Source organism: Dreissena polymorpha, chromosome 2 (assembly GCF_020536995.1).
Source record: "Dreissena polymorpha isolate Duluth1 chromosome 2, UMN_Dpol_1.0, whole genome shotgun sequence".
In the NCBI taxonomy this organism is placed as follows: domain Eukaryota; kingdom Metazoa; phylum Mollusca; class Bivalvia; order Myida; family Dreissenidae; genus Dreissena; species Dreissena polymorpha.
In genome coordinates, this window is record NC_068356.1 from 3322121 (window position 1) to 3342549 (window position 20429).

The 20429-nt window shown below is 34.0% G+C and overlaps 1 protein-coding gene across 1 annotated transcript in view; it reads right to left on the reverse strand.

The window, feature by feature from the left end:
• Positions 1–14623: 14623 nt before the first annotated feature.
• LOC127865638 (adhesive plaque matrix protein 2-like) overlaps positions 14624–20429 on the reverse strand; it is a 108268-nt gene continuing 102462 nt past the window's right edge. Inside the window, exon 7 of the mRNA XM_052405549.1 lies at positions 14624–14846. Within this exon, the coding sequence (XP_052261509.1) occupies positions 14710–14846 (137 nt within the window). The 3' untranslated portion in view covers positions 14624–14709. The remainder of the gene's footprint in view (positions 14847–20429) is intronic.

A 20429-nucleotide genomic window follows, 5' to 3' on the forward strand; every position in this document is an offset into this window, starting at 1 on the left:
TCTATTCCCCACCTGGGAATCGAACCAACCAACTCCCGATCGCTAGGCGGACACCTCATCCACTACAACAAGGTGACTGTTGAAAGTTTCAGACAAAAATGTTGACTTTTTATTTAAAGTTCACCGGTTCGCGTATTTGCCCAGTCCCTGTGATCTTTTATTAGTGCCCAGTCCCTGTGTTTAGCTATTAATTAAAAGAATTAACTTTGCATTATTGACAATAAATGTTGCAATAGATATAATAGGCACTAATGCAGTACTTATTTACACTAATTTACACAAAAAATCACCACTATGCAAGATATTCTTAAAACAAAAATATATACATTGATCCGTACAATAACTGCTCCTCCCATAAACGAAAAAAAAGCATTATTACTAGTCGCCGATCTCCAGACCGACGCCAATGATTGAGGAGAATGGTTATATGTAAAGACTTTTGTGACAATGGCTGTTCAGTGGAGGCAGCCATGTACTGTAGACTCAATTTCTAAACCTCACACAAGCTTCAATAAGACTAGTGCACATGTATCCAAAAATATTTGCCCTAATTGCCCTCTCATCTAGGTCTGCACCATTCCAAATTATTTAATTTAAAATGAAAGCTACCAATGATACCAATTCTTATTTAATGTTTAAAGATGATTAGATTCTGTACACTGAGGCCAGTCAAAAAAGAAAGGGGAATTGTATGTTATCTTTTTTTTACATACAGTAACCATTTGTTACTGGCCCCTGTGGTTCTGTAGTAGGTTCTGAAAAAAATAACTCGTCTATAAATTTATTAGAATGCTATAAATACTTTTTTTACAGATCGGCTGCAGGGTAATGCTACTAAAGAATCTGTCTAGCAGACTTATGCATGGGCTGCAGGGCGAGGTTAGATACATCAAAGAGGATGCTGTCCATGTTTTCTTCCCTAACTCACATGAAGTGGCCACTATCCTTCGATGTGCTTTTACTGATATGTTTTGATTAGCATAAAATGCATGCTAGCATAGGAGCTCGTTCACTTTAGGAGTACATTTGCACTGTTTGCAATAAACAAACATGGCAAACTTGACTTTGCACTTAAGGTAGACACAGATTTGGCTTCTTTTATGAAGGGAAGAGTCCTTGCCTCTCACATTAAGAATATACTTACTTTTGCATTTAAGCAAATGGAAAGAAGTAAAGAACAGAGTAAATTATAGTGGAGAACAGAAGATTTAAATTGTATTACTTATAATCAGAAGCTTTTGGATATACATATATACATATATATATATATTATATATATATATATATATATATATATATATATATATATATATATATATATATATATATATATAAATCGATAGTATAACACGATCGTATAAACTTTACCGTTATACTATCGCTATTTTTAGACCATGGTTTTCCGATCTTTATCTTAGGAACACTATATGTTTCAATGTCACCTCATGGCAAATGATGACGTTGAAGTAAACAAACATTTCGGAGTCAACTTGGAAAACCAGCGCTGTTTCTTTGAATTTTAAATAATTTTTACTCTTTTTGGACGATAAACGACCACAAAATAATTGGATAAATAGAATATTATGTGAGTGTCGGATAGAGATCAAGTTTATAATGCTCGGCTCGAAACTTTGTAGCGCTCGGCAAGCCTCGCACTACATGTTTCTCAGCCTCGCATGATAAACTTGATCTCTATCCGACACTCACATAATATTCTCTATTTACCACTGTTTGCAGCATAATGATACATATGTTCTTTTGCAAACAGTGAAGACAAAGATCAGAGGGCTTACCGGTATAAAAGTTCCCCATTTTTAGGGTATACACTGTTATAGCCACTTTTTTTGAAATTGAAAATACCTTGGAGAGAACGTTTAACTTTGACATTTTTTATATGAGAGATACCAGTTTCCACTGAAGCTCAGCAATGGGATGACAATTCACAAATCCCAGGGCATGTCACTAGACATGTAATTTTATTTATCCTATTACCAGATGAAAATCGATAGTATAACAACGATCGTATAAATTTTACCTTTATACTATCGCTATTTTTAGACCATGGTTTTCCAATCTCTATCTTAAGAACACTATATGTTTCAATGTGACGTCATAGCAAATGATGACGTTGAAGTAAACAAACACTTCGGAGTCAACTTGGAAAACCAGCGCTGTTTCTTTTAATTTTAGAGTATTTTAAAGTATTTTTACTCTTTTTGAACGATAAACGACCACAAAATAATAGGATAAATAGAATATTATGTGAGTTTTGGATGAAGATCAAGTTTATCATGCTCGGCACGAACCATGTTAGCGCTCGGCAAGCCTCGCGCTACATCGGTTCTAAGCCTCGCATGGTAAACTTGATCTTTATCCAAAACTCACATAATATTCTCTATTTCCAGGATTTCAAAGGAAACATTTAAGCCTTTCACTGAGAGATACCACTTTAGATGCATCTGCACAATTAAATAGATTCAGGTAGGACAGTTTATATGGTTCTTTTTAAGAATATCAACTCAGTTATTTTTTTCTTTTAGGGTAATGTTGTTGATGACATTTTTAGGGTTAATTATGTTCATGTTCGTTCAATTGTTAAAAATATGGGAACGGAATTCATGTATGCTTTCTCAGAAGGGAAAAGGGGCAATATTTAACCCTTAATTAGGGTCAAACAATATACTTCGTAGAGTTACCAAACTGAACCTTTTTTTATCATATCTTCAGTAGACACAATTTGAAAGCATTGAAAAAGGATTAGAAATTGCTTAATTTGAGAAATTCCCCCTTTTGACAAATGTTTCCAACGTGTTATAGAAGTTATTCAATGTTTGACAGAGAAACGGAAATTAATTTCTATTTGGCTTGAAACACAGTACAGTATAACCTCTCTAATAGGTCCACACTTACACACAGTATATAATACTCTTTTGACAGGTGGCCACTATATGCAGGTTATCATTAATAAAGGGAGCTGCCAGGGGAGCTTTCGGCATTGCTTTTAACCTGCATATAGCAACTACCTGTATTACGAACATGAAATGGACACCTGTTTAGGGTACCATAATAGAGCCACACACTTTAACATAATACCTTACATGTCATGTATTACATCATTGTTTTTACAGGGTTGAAGTAAACTGCCGGCATATATTCCAGTCTGGTCAGTTGGGTGTGACAAATGGTCGTGCCAGGTCTATAGAAGGTTTGAGAATCGTGAACTTCTCCCAGGACGCTGTGATACCACAACCACAAGTTGTCACCGATTTTGTAGAAAAAGAAGGCAGACTATTTCTTGATGACTGTTCATGCTGTATGAATTTGGTAATTCGGTGAGTATTTAACAGTATCTTTGCGACCAATCATGCAATTATGAATTCTCAAATTCTCTTTCCAAAAAGCAGAATGAAAGGGGCTGACATGCTACTATGAATTGCTTTGCATTATATCACGTGGATATATTAGCTGCTAGCTCGTTAGTTGATTGCGCATAATAGTCGTTATTACCTTCCTCATCAACTCAGTCGGTAGTGAGTCCTACTTGGAATACAGGGGTAGTGGGTTTAAACTCTAGCTCGACATGTGTTCTTTCGAATGGTAAATGAAGTAATTGTGACTGGAATGATTCGTCGGTCACCTCTCAACAATTGTGTTCACATTGGAGAACAGTCAGTGTCTTAAAAAGAATATTGTGCAGTGCTGGTGAGGAAATAACAGGAAAGGTACACCGACCGCCATTGTATAACTTAAAAAAATGTTGAAACTGGACTAAAAACCCAAATCCAATTCAATTACATTCTGATTACTTTCATGGGCTGTGTACTTTGGCTTTGCTCACTAAATATTCTCTTGCGACTCTTTGTTGAATCCAACTGCTTTACAGAATCTTTTTAGTTTTGACAATTTGAGCTTAATCCCCCAGTGTTACTTTTCTTAGATAATGCGGATTGTCCGAGTAGTACATACTTGCATTCCGCTGATATTGAAGAGCTGTAGGATGTGTATTTAATCCGTTGAATTTGCCACTTTGTTGACAGAAGTAGTTCTCGATGGAATCGGAGTTGATCATTGCTGGCACTATTGACCAACCACTGGTTTCATGGGAGATGATAAAACATAGCTGTAAGAACCCAATTATTGTTGACTGTGTGTCCTCCAGGTTTGACTTTGCTGTCAAAGGAATGGGTTTTTCAGTCATTGAACCATGCCTGTACTTCTTTGAGGTCCTTTAGCCTTTGGTCTTTTAACGAATGTACAGGGCGTTTATCTCTCGGCAATTAGTACATTAATCACGAGTCACTAAAATACAAAGGCAACTTCTTTCACTTTCGACAAACTGATAAATGCATAAAAGAAGCAGGCGGCTGCCAATTAGCAATGTGTGTTAAGTTATCAAACAACTGCTATCGAGTGCGGTAAACTTTCACTTGCCAATATCTCCATAGCGACCGATGAGTCTACTGGTTAGATGTTTATCACGTGACTATCACAGCGTCATGGTGGCCAGTTTTGTAATTGAAAGTTGCAAAATCGTTGATTGTTATGATTGAAGTGGTCTTTGTTAGGTATCAAAATGGACATTTGGGAATGTAAAATAACGGTCCTTGGTCTGTGTTCTTAGGTGGGCTTTATTCGCAGGTACAATATATAGTGAAATCGTTCGGGAGAAAATCGTTGTGGTCTTTATGGACAGGTGTACTCTATTAAAAGGTGGTCGCTGGGAAAGGTTGGACTGTACACTGATAAAATTAGAATTGTTTTTGATGAATTCTAGGTCATCTGACTCACTACCTTTTTCTCCCAAACTCTCTTGTATGCAAGCATAAGATTATGCATTTCAGAGTTCAGCACATCCTCTGCAAGCTTCTTTCCCATTTGTGAATAATTGCTGGGATAATTGTGTATATTGGTAAGTTAATAGTGAGTGTGTATTGGGTTTTGACAGTCCCATTTATATGCATTAATCCACATTGACCATTGAGTTGTTGCTCAAAATGGAAGAAGAAGCCTATTATGACCTTTTCAAGTTCCACTCTTGTTAACGTTGTTTCTGATTTTCTTAAAAGTGTTAGGTGGATCCATTAGGAATATAACATGATGCGATAAATCACTTGGACATTTTGATATCATGTTGTGAATTGCAGGTTGCTTATCAGGAAAATGAATGGGCATGAATGATCGATTGTTTACAGCGCCATCCATGCAGACATATTTCACACTGAAACGAAAATCTTGCAGTTTGTTCATTGCCTCCCAGAACAAAATATATAGATGGCTTTCAGAAAGTGTATGGCTTATAAAATTAGTCAATGGAAATCTAAATCCGTACAGCCCCATGAACATCATTTGTAAAATTTGAGTTCCTAGTTTTTGTGTACAAGTTCCAGATTTCAAAGAGTCAACATCTTGGCTTTAAACTCGAAGGTCTACAAAACCAATCATGGACAAGCTTACCAATTGTCTAACAATTTCAATTTTCTCCTGAATGGTCATCTCGTTGAGGGAGAATACCTCCTAAACGACCCTCTGTTTGAATATCCATCCTGTTTTCTACCTCATACATCCACCTGAAGATGTTTTCATGAAACCCCGGACTTTGTTGTATGCCTTTTTTAATAGTTATAGAAGTGAGGGACTTGGAAGAAGCAGCACTCCAGATTTCTTTAGGCTTTTATATCCTGGATTTCTAGTGAAAAGATGCAGGCATTCATTTATAGTTGTTCTGTCCCATCTGTTTTGATTGCTGCATTTGTTTTTTTTAGTGTTTACTTGAGAACCTAAGAAGGTCAAAGTAGCATCACCAGCTGCTGGCTCTAAATTCCTAAGTGTATCAGCTACCGAAGGTTTTGAAGTATTCTCCGGATATTTGATAGTTGGTCGCTGATATGTTGTGCAGTTTGGGATATTTCTGTTATTTAATATGGCAAACTGTTTGCCTAATTTAGAACTCACACTATTATGATTAATGTTTTCATTCCCTTGTTTGGTTAGGAGTTCCTGTTGAATGTTTGAGTGGGGTTTGTAATTATGTTTCTTAATAGTAATCCCCTGATATAGCTCGATGTACTTAACTCGTTAACACTTCTGAATACTACCACTTTATCAACGTCATTCCCATTGCAGGAATTTCACTCTCACAGACGTGCATGGCATGGCATGTACATGGCAATGCAGGTTATTTAGCAAATTTGTTAATTGCAACTGATCAAAGACTTTCTCAGTACTGGATTCGTCTTGGGGTTTCCACTGCAGGTTGTTTTTAAATTTTCTTATGGAGTCTACTTTAAACTCATTTTGAAGAATCTGAGATAATTTATGTCATTTTTTCTCTCCAATGTAGTGTCTATTGTATTGGTGTTGAAGAGAACCTCAACTAATATGTACTCTTGCTCGTCGTCTAACTCGTGTAAGCCTGATAAAAAAATAATGTGTTTATAAACAATTTCTTTAAAGTAACATAACTACTCAAAATCAACGAAAATTTCGTACAATTATTCGTAAAATAAACGTAACCAATTAAAAGTCAGTGTTCCTTATGGCAACTGTCGAAATTTCAACGCCAGATGTGATCTGGTAAAATATATGTTTGTAGACACAAAATGCTCGTTTGTATTATTTTTTGGCATATGTAATTCCATTTTAATTTCCCGCAACGAAATCTATTCATACGACACATGAACACTAACATGGTGTTCGTGTGTCGTATGAATATATATATATTAGCGGGAAATTAAAATGGAATTAATTGTGTCACAAATAAATAAAAACGAGCAAATTGTATCTACAAAAATCTATGTAGTCATACCACATCCAGCGTTGAAATTGTGGCTATTGCCAGTGTCGTTGCCAGACCCAAATTTTAGCCGAGGCAGGATCTTTGGTCATTCTAGGGGGTCCGGGGGCATCCTTCCCCCCTGAAATTTTTTTATACCTAGAACGTCTCTGGTGCGTTTTAAAAGCCATTTAGATCACATTTTATACCTAAATTATCAGAATCATGGACGCTACATATGACCGTTCGGTATCAATAAAGTTAACAAAAAAATCTGCTACAAGTTTACTGTCAATTTAAGATTCTGTTACCATAAACGGTGTTTGAAGTGACAATGATGTAACAACCTTTACTTCAGAAAAATAGTCACATAATTCATTTGAAATCAGATAGAAAAAGAAAAAAATGAGACGCAGATCTCTCATACAGGCCATACTATGTATATGGATAATAGAATGTGCTTTATATATTTATTATTGGAATTCTAAAATAATATAGATCTTCATTATAATATAAAGAAACCAGATCTATCAAACATTGTAGCGAATAATGTTTCATAATATGAAAAACTTTTTCACTGTCTTAAAATGTTTAATTATTCTTCAACTTTTAAATATCAATCTTATTGAACGCTAATTCAACTCTCCTGTCTCCAGTCGAATCCCACATTAGAATAATTTGTTTCCGATCAACTGGAATGTGTTAATGCACGAATATTAAAGCGATGCGATTGACATGCTACTATATAATAACATTATATTTACTGTAGATATTATTTGTTATGATTTTTTGAATAAATTTTATTTTTGAGTTTACATCAAATTAGCTTCCGCAAACTTGCTGTTGTAGTTCAGACAAGTTCACCATAAAAAAATAATGGACGATTTTGTTTCCATTTAGAGCTTGAAAGCACCATAAAGCTCTTTAAAAAAAATGTTTAAATACATTAAATCAAAAGCGTTTTCAATCATAAGCACATATAATAAGAACCAAACGAAAAAAATATTTGGAAACAAAAACGGACCAACATGGGTTCGAACCAACGCAGTGACAATATGATAGTGGTAAATGGATCCAGAGCCTGACGCGTTATCGATTGCGTCACAGGGACATATTGATTATAATGAGGAGTACACATATTTAACTTAAAGCGAGAGTATACGAGTTTGTCAAATATTAATGAATTTATATAAAATGTGTAAAACAAACTTATTATATATATATTCTATATAAAATAAAATAAGAGTTCAGAAGAACATGTGTCGAAAAATGCGAAATAAGCCAGATATTTAATTCTGAATTCGAAAACGGCTGTACAGTCGAATTCGCCATCATGTATATCATGCATGTACGATGTTTATCTGAACTTAGTTCAACGGTTCATTTTATATTCATGCAACGATATATATTCATATGACACACGAGCACTAACTCTGGTCCTAGAAAAACGACGAATGTTTCTGTTATTGTAGGAAAATATGTTCGTCCCAATCGGCTCGGGGCGCTAATTTGTCTTTGCTGCATTTCGTATTTTATGTATATTTTTTCTTGTCTATTTTGTGTTATTGTAACATATTTTATCAATATATTACAATTTAACACATATAAAAAAAATCGTATAATCTCGCTTTAAATCAGTAAAGTTTCTGGCCATTTTTTCAAATATTCTTGTGTAAAATTTTGATTTAGCACTGCGTCATCATTTTCTGTCAGGTCTAGCATCAACTGCATCGGCTGTTAAAAAGAAAAGACTTGAACTTCTTTATATAAAACCAGTTTAATACGCGGGGTAACATAATTTGAAAATTCTAATGTAAACAAAGATTCTTACCACCTGAAACGGTCCCGAATTAAACTCGACGCCGGTATATACTATTTTGTCAAATATAAATGAATTTATATAAAATGTGTAAAAAGAAACTTATTATATATATCTTTCAATATAAATTAAATTAAAAGTTAAGAAGAACATTTGTCGAAAAATGCGAAATAAGCCAGATATTTAATTCTGAAACCGAAAAAGGCTGTACAGCCGAATTCGCCAGCATGTATATCATGCATGCACGATGTGAGTCATGATTTAGTTTTAGTGCAGATTTGTTCATACGACACACAGGCACAATTTCGTTTGACGGATCATTTTAACGAATATCTTCGTCACAATCGGCTCGGGGCGCTAATTTGTCATTGCTGCATTTTATGAAATTCGTATTCAATGTTTACTTTTTCTTGCCTATTTTATTTTGTGTAACATATTTTTTATCAATATATTACAATTTAACACATATAAAAATCGTATAATCACGCTGTAAAGAGGAGAATACCAATAAAGCCGAAAACGCCAACCACCCGAAGTGTGTCTAGGTCCAAATTACACCCAGACCTGGCCGTAAAAAACACCCGATTCTAGCTCGGTACGTTCCGATGTCAACATGATTATACCATCGAAGTGTACAGTGTGACGCTTTGTTTAATATACAGATTTTCCAAATCATTTTGCCGAGCCATTTCGGCATCAATTGAAGTTATTAAATTGAAATAATTATCTGCTTCAACATGAACAAATTGTACTTAATTATAATATTTGTTTGTGAATATCATGGTGCCTAAAAGTCATTTAATTGTCTCAATGTCTTATATAGATTTTAAATTCTTTGACATAAATTTTCCCTTTTTTTTCTTGTAATCTCAACATAACTCTTCAAATTTTAGCCGAGGCAACTACCTCGGTGTGCTTCAGCGTGGCAACGACGCTGATTGCTATAAGGAACAGTGATTGTTTAGGTGTTAACTTTATTTAACGAAATACTTTACGAAATTTTCGTTGATTCTGAGCGTAATAGAGACTAAAACGTGGATGCAGTTGACAATTACTGTTAAATTACTGCAAACACGGAAAAGGTTAAACCCATTACCAAACAACACATTTTGGTCTGTCCAAAATTGAACGTGTTGCAGGCGACAAATGCAATTGTATTAAAAAGAAGTTGATTTGGTAGGGTAGAAATCCCTGTTACAAATGAAGAAATTGCTCATCTGGAACAATTTCTCCTTTTGTCATAACGAATTCTTAAATTGTCTGCAACAAACATATACAGTGTCAAGTAATGGAACATCATTTCAATTGATGTTTAAATGGTTAAATCAATCTACTGTCGGTTTCGAAGAAAAAGAACATCAATACATTTCACTTAAACTCTCAAATTCATATCAGAATACAGAGAAAATTCCAATTTCATTCTTTTTTTCAATAATGATATAATTGCACATGCAGAGCTCTAGGGGATATTCCCATTACTTGCTTTTGATAAAAAAAACATGGGTATTAATAACAATTGTCTTAATAAGACGATTCTAATGTGTACCACCAACAACTGATTAAAGTGATATTATGGGCATTTAACAGTTTATAGGTGTCTATCGCAACCGTTGTTTATTTTTGGTCTTTTCACTTCATATACACTTATATTTGTTAAGCAGCATCAACATACTAAAACAATATCCCGGAAAGAGAACAATAATGCATTTGAATATCAACCGTACTTTCGTTTGACAACTGATAATGCATGTACGATGTAAACCTAAATCTAGTTTTAGTGCAGATTCGTTCATACGACACAAAGACACAATTCTGTTTTACGGATCATTTCGGCTTAGAATTCTGGGTGGGTCATGTAAAATATCGAATATAAAATATATTTTTAATAAACAACTGGTAGCAAGATGAGTTGCAGATAATTGGTCAGTACATTTTAACTAACTCTTTTGACCTGTTAATTCTTTTCAGCTCAATTCAACAGTGAAAAATGCCAATAATATCACTTTAAGTAAAGCATACAATTTATGAAATCTTTCCATGTAAAGACTTATTGTATTCTGCAATTTTTAAACTCTGCACAACTGTACGTCAGTTGCTACTATCAGATTAAGCTGCACAGTAATCATAGAGACAACCAGAAAATGACATCACAAGCTACAGATGGATTTTATGCAACAACCAGGTAAAATCAGATATATAAGTGGTTATGCTGTTGCCAAGCTCAAATACAACTATATGTGCCAAGTAAAATTAAATATGTACAAAACCAGTACCTAGGACGTTTTTAAACTAGAATAGAGTTTACAAAAAATAAACGATGTAGATACTGCATATGCAGATATTTGTCATAATATTAGGCAAGAAATGTATTGTAAAATCCCTTTTAAGTCCATTAATGTTGATGGTAGAAAATCTAATAAGAAAAGAAAAATAGGGAAGCCTTGGTGGAATAATAACTTATCTTGCCTTTTAGAATACAGTTTGTGAAGCCGAACGTAACTGGTTAAAATGAAATGGTCGTGCTGAAAAATCAGTACTGAAGTCTCGGTTCATTTCTGCACGTAAGAATTTTGAGTAAGCCGTACAACAAAGCAAGCGTCAATACTGGGTAGGCTTTCAAAATGAGGTGCTGTCAGATTGCAAAAATAACCAGACTGAATTCTGGAAAATTATTGGCAGGGAAGGGGTTCACAATCAATGAGTAAGCGCATACCAATGGAAGTTATGACAGAAAATGGTGTATCAAATGATGTCAATATTGTTCTTGAAAAATGGAAGAATGATTTTAGCCATCTTCTTAATAGACCTACCGGTAATAATGTGAGTAGCATAATCATTGACAATGTTTTATATAATGTTAGTCATTTGAATGGTAATACAGAGATTTTACACAATAATATATCTGTTGAAGAAGTTTTTAAAGCTGTCAATCAGGAAAAAATGGAAAAGCCTGGGGTTGTGATAATATACCTATGGAGATATTGAAAAATGACTGTTATGTATCTTTTCTTCATATTTTGTATCATATTTGTTTTTCAAAGAGAATTACTCCCTCAGAATAAAGTAAGATAATAATAAGCCCCATTCCAAAATCAAGTACTGTTGATCCGAGAGATCCGATGTCATATAGGGGTTTATCGTTGTCTTGCACCATGTATAAGATATATTGTACAATAGTAAATGACCGTTTGTCAAAACGACGAGCAAAATGGCTTTAGAAAAGGCCGCAGTACCATTGATCATGTATCATCTTTAACTAATAAAATAGAAACTAGAAAGAAAAATAAGTTAGCAACATTTTGTGCATTCATAGATTTTCGTAATGCGTATGATTTTATTGACAGATCACTTTTGTGGAACGAATTAAATAGTAAAGATGTTCAGGGTAATATGTTACTCGCAATACAGTCATTGTATAATTCAGTCTCGTCCTGTGTAAGAATAAATGGGCTTACAGCGGAATGGTTCGATGTAAACTGTGGACTCAGACAGGGCTGTTCGTTATCACCTTTACTGTTTAATCTGCTCATAAATGATCTAGTAGATGAAATTAAAGCGGTTGGAAAAGGAATTGACATATATAATGATAAGATCTCCATATTAATATATGCCGATGATATTGTACTCTTTGCTGATTCTGAAAATGATCTTCAACTTCTTTTAAATGTGTAAGCAAACTGGTTTACATCAAACTTTATGATTGTCAATCCTATGAAAATCAATATTGTTCATTTTAGGTCTCAATCAGTATGTAGAACTTCATTAGATTTTACATGTGGTGAGCATAGTCTCAAAATAGTTGAACACTATACCTACCTGGGTCTGTTACTTGATGAATTTCTAGATTATAATAAGACTGCTAAGTGTATTGCTCAGAGTGCAGGTAGAGCATTGGGGTTAATTAATGCCAAATCTAAATCATTTGCATCCATGCCATATGATGTTTTTGTTAAGATGTACGATTCGATTGTCATATCTTATGGTGCTTCTATTTGGGGTAACAGGTCCTTTTCCTGCATAGATGCCATACAAAATAGGGCAATACGTTACTATCTTGGGGTAGGACGGTATACACCTACGGCAGCTCTATATGGAGAGTTATAATGGCAACCACCACATGTAAAACAGTGGAGATCTGTATGCCTACAGTGGCATAGATTTATTAGAATGGATGTTAACAGAGTCAATATATGGAAAAGTTAGACTTAGTACAATATGCACGTAACTGTTTAACAGTATCGTCAGTCATTTTGTGAAAAAGTTGTTCTTAAATCTATGTCAATGAATGTGTATGAATGGAGAGCTAAACTTGATAGAAATGTTGGTCGAAATGGAAATAGTGGTAATAAATTAAGAACATATAAATTGCTGAAAAACGACTACAAAACAGAGCACTATTGTAAAAAATTTTTGCCCCGTAAGCATAAGTCTGCACTAGCTAAATTCAGAATAGGAGTAGCACCAATAAAGGTTGAAACTGGTAGATATGAAAATATTTCTGTTGACAGAAGAATTTGTCCAATATGTAAAACTGCAGTTGAATGTGAAAAACATGTATTACTTTCATGCAATGCATATGAACATGCATGTATTAGATCTCCATTGGTGGAGAAAGCAAGTAGTCTGATGCCAGAATTTGTGAATCTAGGTGATGACAATAAGCTTATATATTTTCTCTCCAACAATGATATTGTTGAACATACAGCCAAAACCTGTTACAATATTCTTCAACTTCGCTATAATATTCTGTATAAATGCAAATGCATACCTTAGTATTTCTTTTAGTGTGCTTTAATGTAAATTAATGTTCTAGGTGGGAGATGAGTACACATCTTTCAAGTTGACTCGCTCACTCTTAAGTTTAAAGTTTTTAGTGTATCCACCAAATCCCTGTATATTTTTTTGTTTTGTAGCTATTATACTTATGCACTGAACCGTTATTCAGATAGTATTAATAAAACGGTGTGTTTGTCATTTCCGACCTAGAATGAAAACTGTTTTAACATTTAAGACTTTTATTGTTTAAATGACTTAACAGTACCTTTTAAACTTGATAATTAATGTTGTATTCCTGTGTTTGTGTGTCACCACTGACCAGTTCGTAGATTGTCTGACCATAGGCGATAAATGACTTTGTAAAACATGGTGCTTTCTTTTCGCTCTCAGTATTTTATGGTTAATTTCTTATGGAAAATTTTAAGGTGAGGTCAGTGGGGGCAATCACAATTTTATTATGTAATATAGTTTGTAACTGTACCGTGCCATATGTGACTTAGTCTCATAACTCTAAGATTGTACAAAGCTGTTTTAATTGATGTTTTAACTGATGTCCAGATTTAAGTAGAGACTATATAATTTATGTTATTTGGAAGAGAGTTAACTCTGTAGTTCATGTTATAGTTTTCTGTAATTTAAATTCTTGGGTTAGCTCCCTTTTATTTCACTATAATTATATGATGATTCTTGTGTTGATATAATACTCTAGTTTCCTATAACTCGATACTTTAGAGTGGCAGCATTTTAGTATTATGCATATGTTTTATTGTATGTTGTAATTATATATACATGTATGCTGATGAGACTTTAATAAACTTTAATATTTAAACCAACTACGAACAATAAACTACCGGCTTAAACCTTCTGTTTGCAATAGAAATTGTGTTTGTCGAGCGCGGTTTAACCATTCATTCTGCAATTAGAATATGTCAACAAACTGGATGAAGTGACAGCTTTTTGTTTGTGGAAGAATTACTCATATACACGTTTTTAAATAATGAGATGATCTATCATTCATGTACACTGAAAGTCACAATTAAATTAATTCAGGAATGTTTGTATTTTATTGTTGAGAAGTTTAATTTTAACCACAATTTATTATTTACAAACCTTCCTTCTTTCGATGGGCGATTGAGTAACATTCGTTTTTGGTTTTTGTTATTGATTAAAACATTCGTTTGTGACTATTTGTTTCAAAATTTTAACGACATAGGTTCTGAGTACATAATCTAAGTCACAAAGCTAAACACCTGTGGTACGATGCTATGACATTTTTTTAATTAGTAATCAACAAACAAAGATAGAATATATTTCTGTTCTGTCGGACGTTGTGATGGGTCTCTTAGCCTATGAACGTGGGTTGGCAACATCCACATTTAGTAGGACAATACTTCGCCTGCTGTGGATCGGGACAAAGGACTTCAAGTATGTGAGGCAAGAGGCAGGCCGAGCTGTCACGGCATCCATGTAATGTGATGTCTGTGAAGGAAATGACTCTGACTATTAACTCGAACACATATATGTAAGTACTATACATATATCCCAAATTTTCTAGGACACTTTGTTGAAACTCTTTAACGAGCAGCCCATTTATCACATTACATTGTAAATATTACAGTCGTGTTTCTCTTCCATGACCTGGGCTCAATCCTTGATCCCGGGTTATATTATTTTTTGTGATAAACATACCCGACATGCGTGTTTTGGTACGCCGGTTTTCCCAGGATTCAAGATAATGAAAACATTTAATACACAACAGTAAACAATAAATGGCTGGCAATTGTTTTAAGAATTAATCCCAACCTTCGTAATTATAATAAGTTATTCAGGTAGCAGTGCTTGGGCAATCTCTCGGTCCTCACATATTGCACGTTTTTTGTAAATTGCCATTTTCAAAACTGTGCACCATTCATTTTAATCACAAGTGTTAAGAAAAGAAGAAACGTAAACATAATATTCAATTTATCCGACACCAATGGGTGTTCCGTAAAGAAGTACACATTTTAATCAAGGTGAGTAGTTTATCCTTTAACATTTAATAAGACACGAAGATTTAAAGACAATCTAATATATCTTATATACATACTGTATTTTGTATAGTGATGAACTAAATAAACATTTATATAATTCATAATGTGTAGTAAAATGGCTGGTTATAAAATAAAGGCAAACTACACTAATCATTTCAAAAGAGAGGCAATGAGGATTCCACAAACATGAATGTCTTCTCATGATTAATGCAAACTTATGACTTAAGAGTGATTGACACTGCTAGTATATTTAAGTCAAGTAATCGAGAAGAATAGCCTCCCTTCATTAAAATCTTATTTTGTGAAAGTGGTCTAGTGTTTGTATCACCTGTTGGGTGCCTAGTGTTGACATTTAATATCTACTTTTGATATGCATCCACTCGGACTGTACAATGAAAGCAATACCAAATTAAATAAACTATTAATTGATGTAGCGAGTGTACACCTCTAGGCATACTATAGGGAAATTGATTTGTTTCAGCTTGTTTGAATCCTTTCTTTGTTAAAGCATGTATTAATGTAGATTTCGATGAATCTTACGTACTGAACTCAGAGCAATCCCATTGTGGTGGTGTCGGCGTGGGTGCAGACGACGATGGGCTAGCTACTTCTGTGGTCCACTGGTGAGTTGTTCCGGTTGTGTGTGTTTCTTTTGTGGGTGGAAAATCCGTTGGTCTGGTAGTGGTTTGATTGGTGTGTGTAGCTGAAAAAGTTTGTAACTCATTTATGTTATTAAAAGTTGAACACGAATGTGTTTGTTAAATGCCACACAAATTAACACAACCACACGTTTCCAATCACGCAAGGGTAAAACAGATCAATAGTTTAAAATAAGTGTCTGGCGTATATCTTAGAAGTCAGGTAAACTTTTTTCACATGTTGTTTCTGATGAATTAGTTATTTGCTGGTATGAAAAACTGACTACCTTTGGGATAAACTCCGAATTAAAGAGACCAATGCCTGGCGAATTTAAATAGTTCATTACTTTGTCGCAATTTCCAAAACAAAACCAATATGATATTTTCGCAATAACACCGTGAATTTTTTTTATCATCAGTTGAAACTGTGACATTTATTAGCATGTATGATTCATAATATATACTATATAACGTTTGTATATGTGTGATTTTGTAGATTTTGCTAGGTAATCATTGTGTTTCTGAAATCCGCAAATATTGTGTTTGTAAAATGTATTAAACATAACATAATTACTGATTGTATAAGCTGTGTCGATCAAATATCACACATGCAATCATTATACATGAGCATTTATGCTAACATGAATGGTCTTAGGGTAGTAGAGATCGACACGTACCTATCACATACGTAGAATGGAGCAGCGTTTGTTTTAACACAGGTATTTCTACTTGAACACGGATTGGATACACAAGGGTCTGCAAATGACACATTTGATAACACAACAGTATGTCAAGCACTCAAAAAAGTTTTTTTTTTTTAATTTCATTTCTTACTCTGCATGACGAAGAGTAGAAGATTCCTAAAATGTTATCTTGACCTATCTTATCGTTCTTAGGAAGCGAAACTAAGCGGAGCTTGGAATACGTTTCAGGGCATAGAAATCATATATACCGCCTCCAAGATGTCCACCTATATTGGCACCTTGATGATTATTTATACTCAATAAGTTTGTACTTTAATTTTCTGAGCAGTATACGTTATAAAATGATTATTTATATTTGCCTTTTAAATATTTACAAACCTAAACATTCGTGGACGAGACTCCTATATTTTATTATGCAGGTCGTTCCATTCGAGCAATATTCGCTACAACGATCTGGAAGTAAAACATCACCCATCAATCAATTTTAAAATTGTATTGGCAAAGATCCCAAATTAATTATGATGTTTCTGACGTGGTTTGCTAACATTGCAGTAAACGCAGCAATTCCTGTGTCCTTAAACATCTTAACTTAAACGTTTTTATTTACGTTATTTTAATTGTTTTATGTTACATTTTACAACTGCAATTAAATTATAAAATCTTGAGAAATAATCTTTGGGAAATATATTAGCACTAGAAGTAGTAGTAGTAGTAGTAGTAATAGTAGTAGTAGTAGTAGTAGTAGTAGTAGTAGTAGTAGTAGTAGTAGTAGTAGTAGTAGTAGTAGTAGTAGTAGTAGTAGTAGTAGTAGTAGTAGAAGTAGTAGTAGTAGTAGTAGGAGTAGTAGTAGTAGTAGAAGTAGTAGTAGTAGTAGTAGTAGTAGTAGTAGTAGTAGTAGTAGTAGTAGTAGTAGTAGTAGTAGTAGTAGTAGTAGTAGAAGTAGAAGTAGTAGTAGTAGAAGAAGTAGTCGATTGATCACAATAATATTAACTGAATGAGATGTGTTTTAGATATAATGACCGGAATTAAACAGGTGCGGAAATTCGGATTTCTGTTATATATGCTCGTATTGGATGGTGTGATAGTTTAAGCTGAAACCCTGATATAGGTTAGTGAAATAATGTAGTAGCAGTCTTTGTTTGATCGTTTACCTTAACAGGTAATGTCTTTAATGAATAAATTTTTATGTTATGTAACGTTACGGGTTACAAAACACTAATTTATCAAAGTCATATCGAAGTAATTATTTGTTTGTGTATTGAACTTTATAGTTCAATCTATTGTTAAAGTATTTATATCAATTCTGAATTTAACATAAAAGCTTTGATTATGAAATTGACCGATTTCATAACAAATTATTATACCTGTTAGGCATTTACGTTTTTTCAGATCTATTGATGGAGTGTTGGGACCACCATATTAGCGGTCAGTTAGTTTATGTTAGTTTTGTGATTACATCAATAATCCATTAGTAGCCGATATTTGCATCCATATTATATGATGAATATACTTATCTATCAATAGTATATTCATTGAACGAATTAATAACAAAATATTATGGTAACCATGAAACACATACATTTTCTGTGGTCACAACATTCTTATATCCAAGAGCGACATAGATTTGTCGCAGCTGCAAAACTATGGGCAACCATTTACCATTTAGATGAATGTGTTTTTATAGACGGCAGTTCAGCTAAACTTCAGCTAGGATAGATGGACTTCGGATTAATTTTCTTGGGAATCGCGGGTCAGGCCCCGCCGTATGTTTGACTATTAAATTTGAATATTTTACAAACATGAACACTTACGAATGTATCCTGATGATTAAAATACTTTGTGGCTTTTTCAAATAGCAGGATAAAATTTCAATGAAAATTTCATCTGTTTTCTTGAAATTGTGTATGCGTTGTCATCCCACAGAATTATGCATCAGTTGTTAGATTAAAAAAATCTATCCACAAAGAATAACCCGAGTAAATTATCAGCCTTACAATAAAAGATGAAGATTTTGAAATAAATGTGTTGTTCTGTTTGTCGAGTGCCGATTAACAACTAATCTTGGTAATCAGAATATGTTGCAAAAGACAGACGACTTACCAGATGATTTGAAACATTGCTCATATGAACGTCATGCGACATACGGTCTTATTCCATATTTGAAAAACGGAGCTACTGACCGGACTTCGCATGCTGGTCTGGAGCTACGCTAGACGCACTTGGCACAATATCCATTTTCGCATGACGCTCATATACTTATTTCCAAAATAAATTAGAAGTATCCTTAATTTAGAATTTGAGTTAAGATCGAAATAAATTTGCTATGTGTGTATTTTAGGGAAGCGGACAACGACAACGGGCGAGGCATGGTATTGTAATGCGCATGGGGGGGGGGGGTAGAGGGTTAGGGTAAGGATAAGGTTTAGGGGTCGGGTTTGGGTTAGCCTTAACCCATACCTTAACCCTAACCCGACCCCTAACACTAATCCTCACCTAACCATATCCCAGGGTTATCTCCCCTATACCATGCCTCGCTCGTCGTAATTGTTCTCTTCCCTGTATTTTATTATTGACACGTTTCGGAGGTACCATAATTGATGTCTTAATAAAACCTTATTTATGTCAGTGACTCAGTGGAGTCAGTACGTTTATTAAACTGGCACGGAGGCATCTAACTTGTTCCTGCTAAACCTGCCGTCACATGGGACTGTAAATGTCTATTTTGAGGTATATAAAAATCGCTATTTTGTCCAAATTATTGGTAATCCGTATGGTTAGATTCAATACATTTAAGTATAAGTTTTGTTTTAAACACTTAGTTTTAAACTCAAACTTTGCGTGATGGGGAACACAATAATTAATTACAAATATATCGTTTTATTGACTATACAAAAGTCTTATATACATGTTTTACATTACTGTAACCAGTGTTTTTGCCAACCAGTCAATGTGCATGCGCGGAAAATCCCCAATGTAAACAATAACAATTTAATCGTCTATACGGGAGTTTTGTAACTTAAGTAGATTCATATGAGCATGAATGCTTATGACCTATGGATAACCCATTAAGCTGAAAGATAATTTCCAATGGGGTCCATAAAACACACACTGAAATAGCAAAATGATTCAAAGATACATAACCATATGAACAAACACTAACAACATTATGATAATGTTGGTTATATGGTTATACATAACCATATGAACAAACAACATATCCAATGTAAACTACTGGAGCAGACATTATCTTTCTAAAAAAAACAAGTCTAAAAATAGAGTGTACTGATGGCTTGTTGATATTTTGTCTGCGTGTATTGACTAAAATGTATTTTTTGAAGCAGCGCTTGTTCTTTAGTAGATTATTAAGGTGTAAGAATTGCTGATACATGTGCTTAAAAATAACGCTGCAGCGATACCAGTATATTGATGGCACCATAAGACTATGACCAGATAAAAAAAATATAGTTACGAGTTGGGCAATTAGTTTATTGGCACCGAGTGTCTAAGTCATGAGTTTTGTTTAATGACACAATTTAATAAACTATGCACTATTTATTTAAAGGTGCAGATAAACAAGTGTAATGCTCCCGAAAAATGTTTGGGCCAAACAATATCTAAGAAACCAAAAAGGTATGTTCCTAAAAAACTCTTTAGTTTTTTGTATAAGTAGATAAATAAAGTCAATGTTAT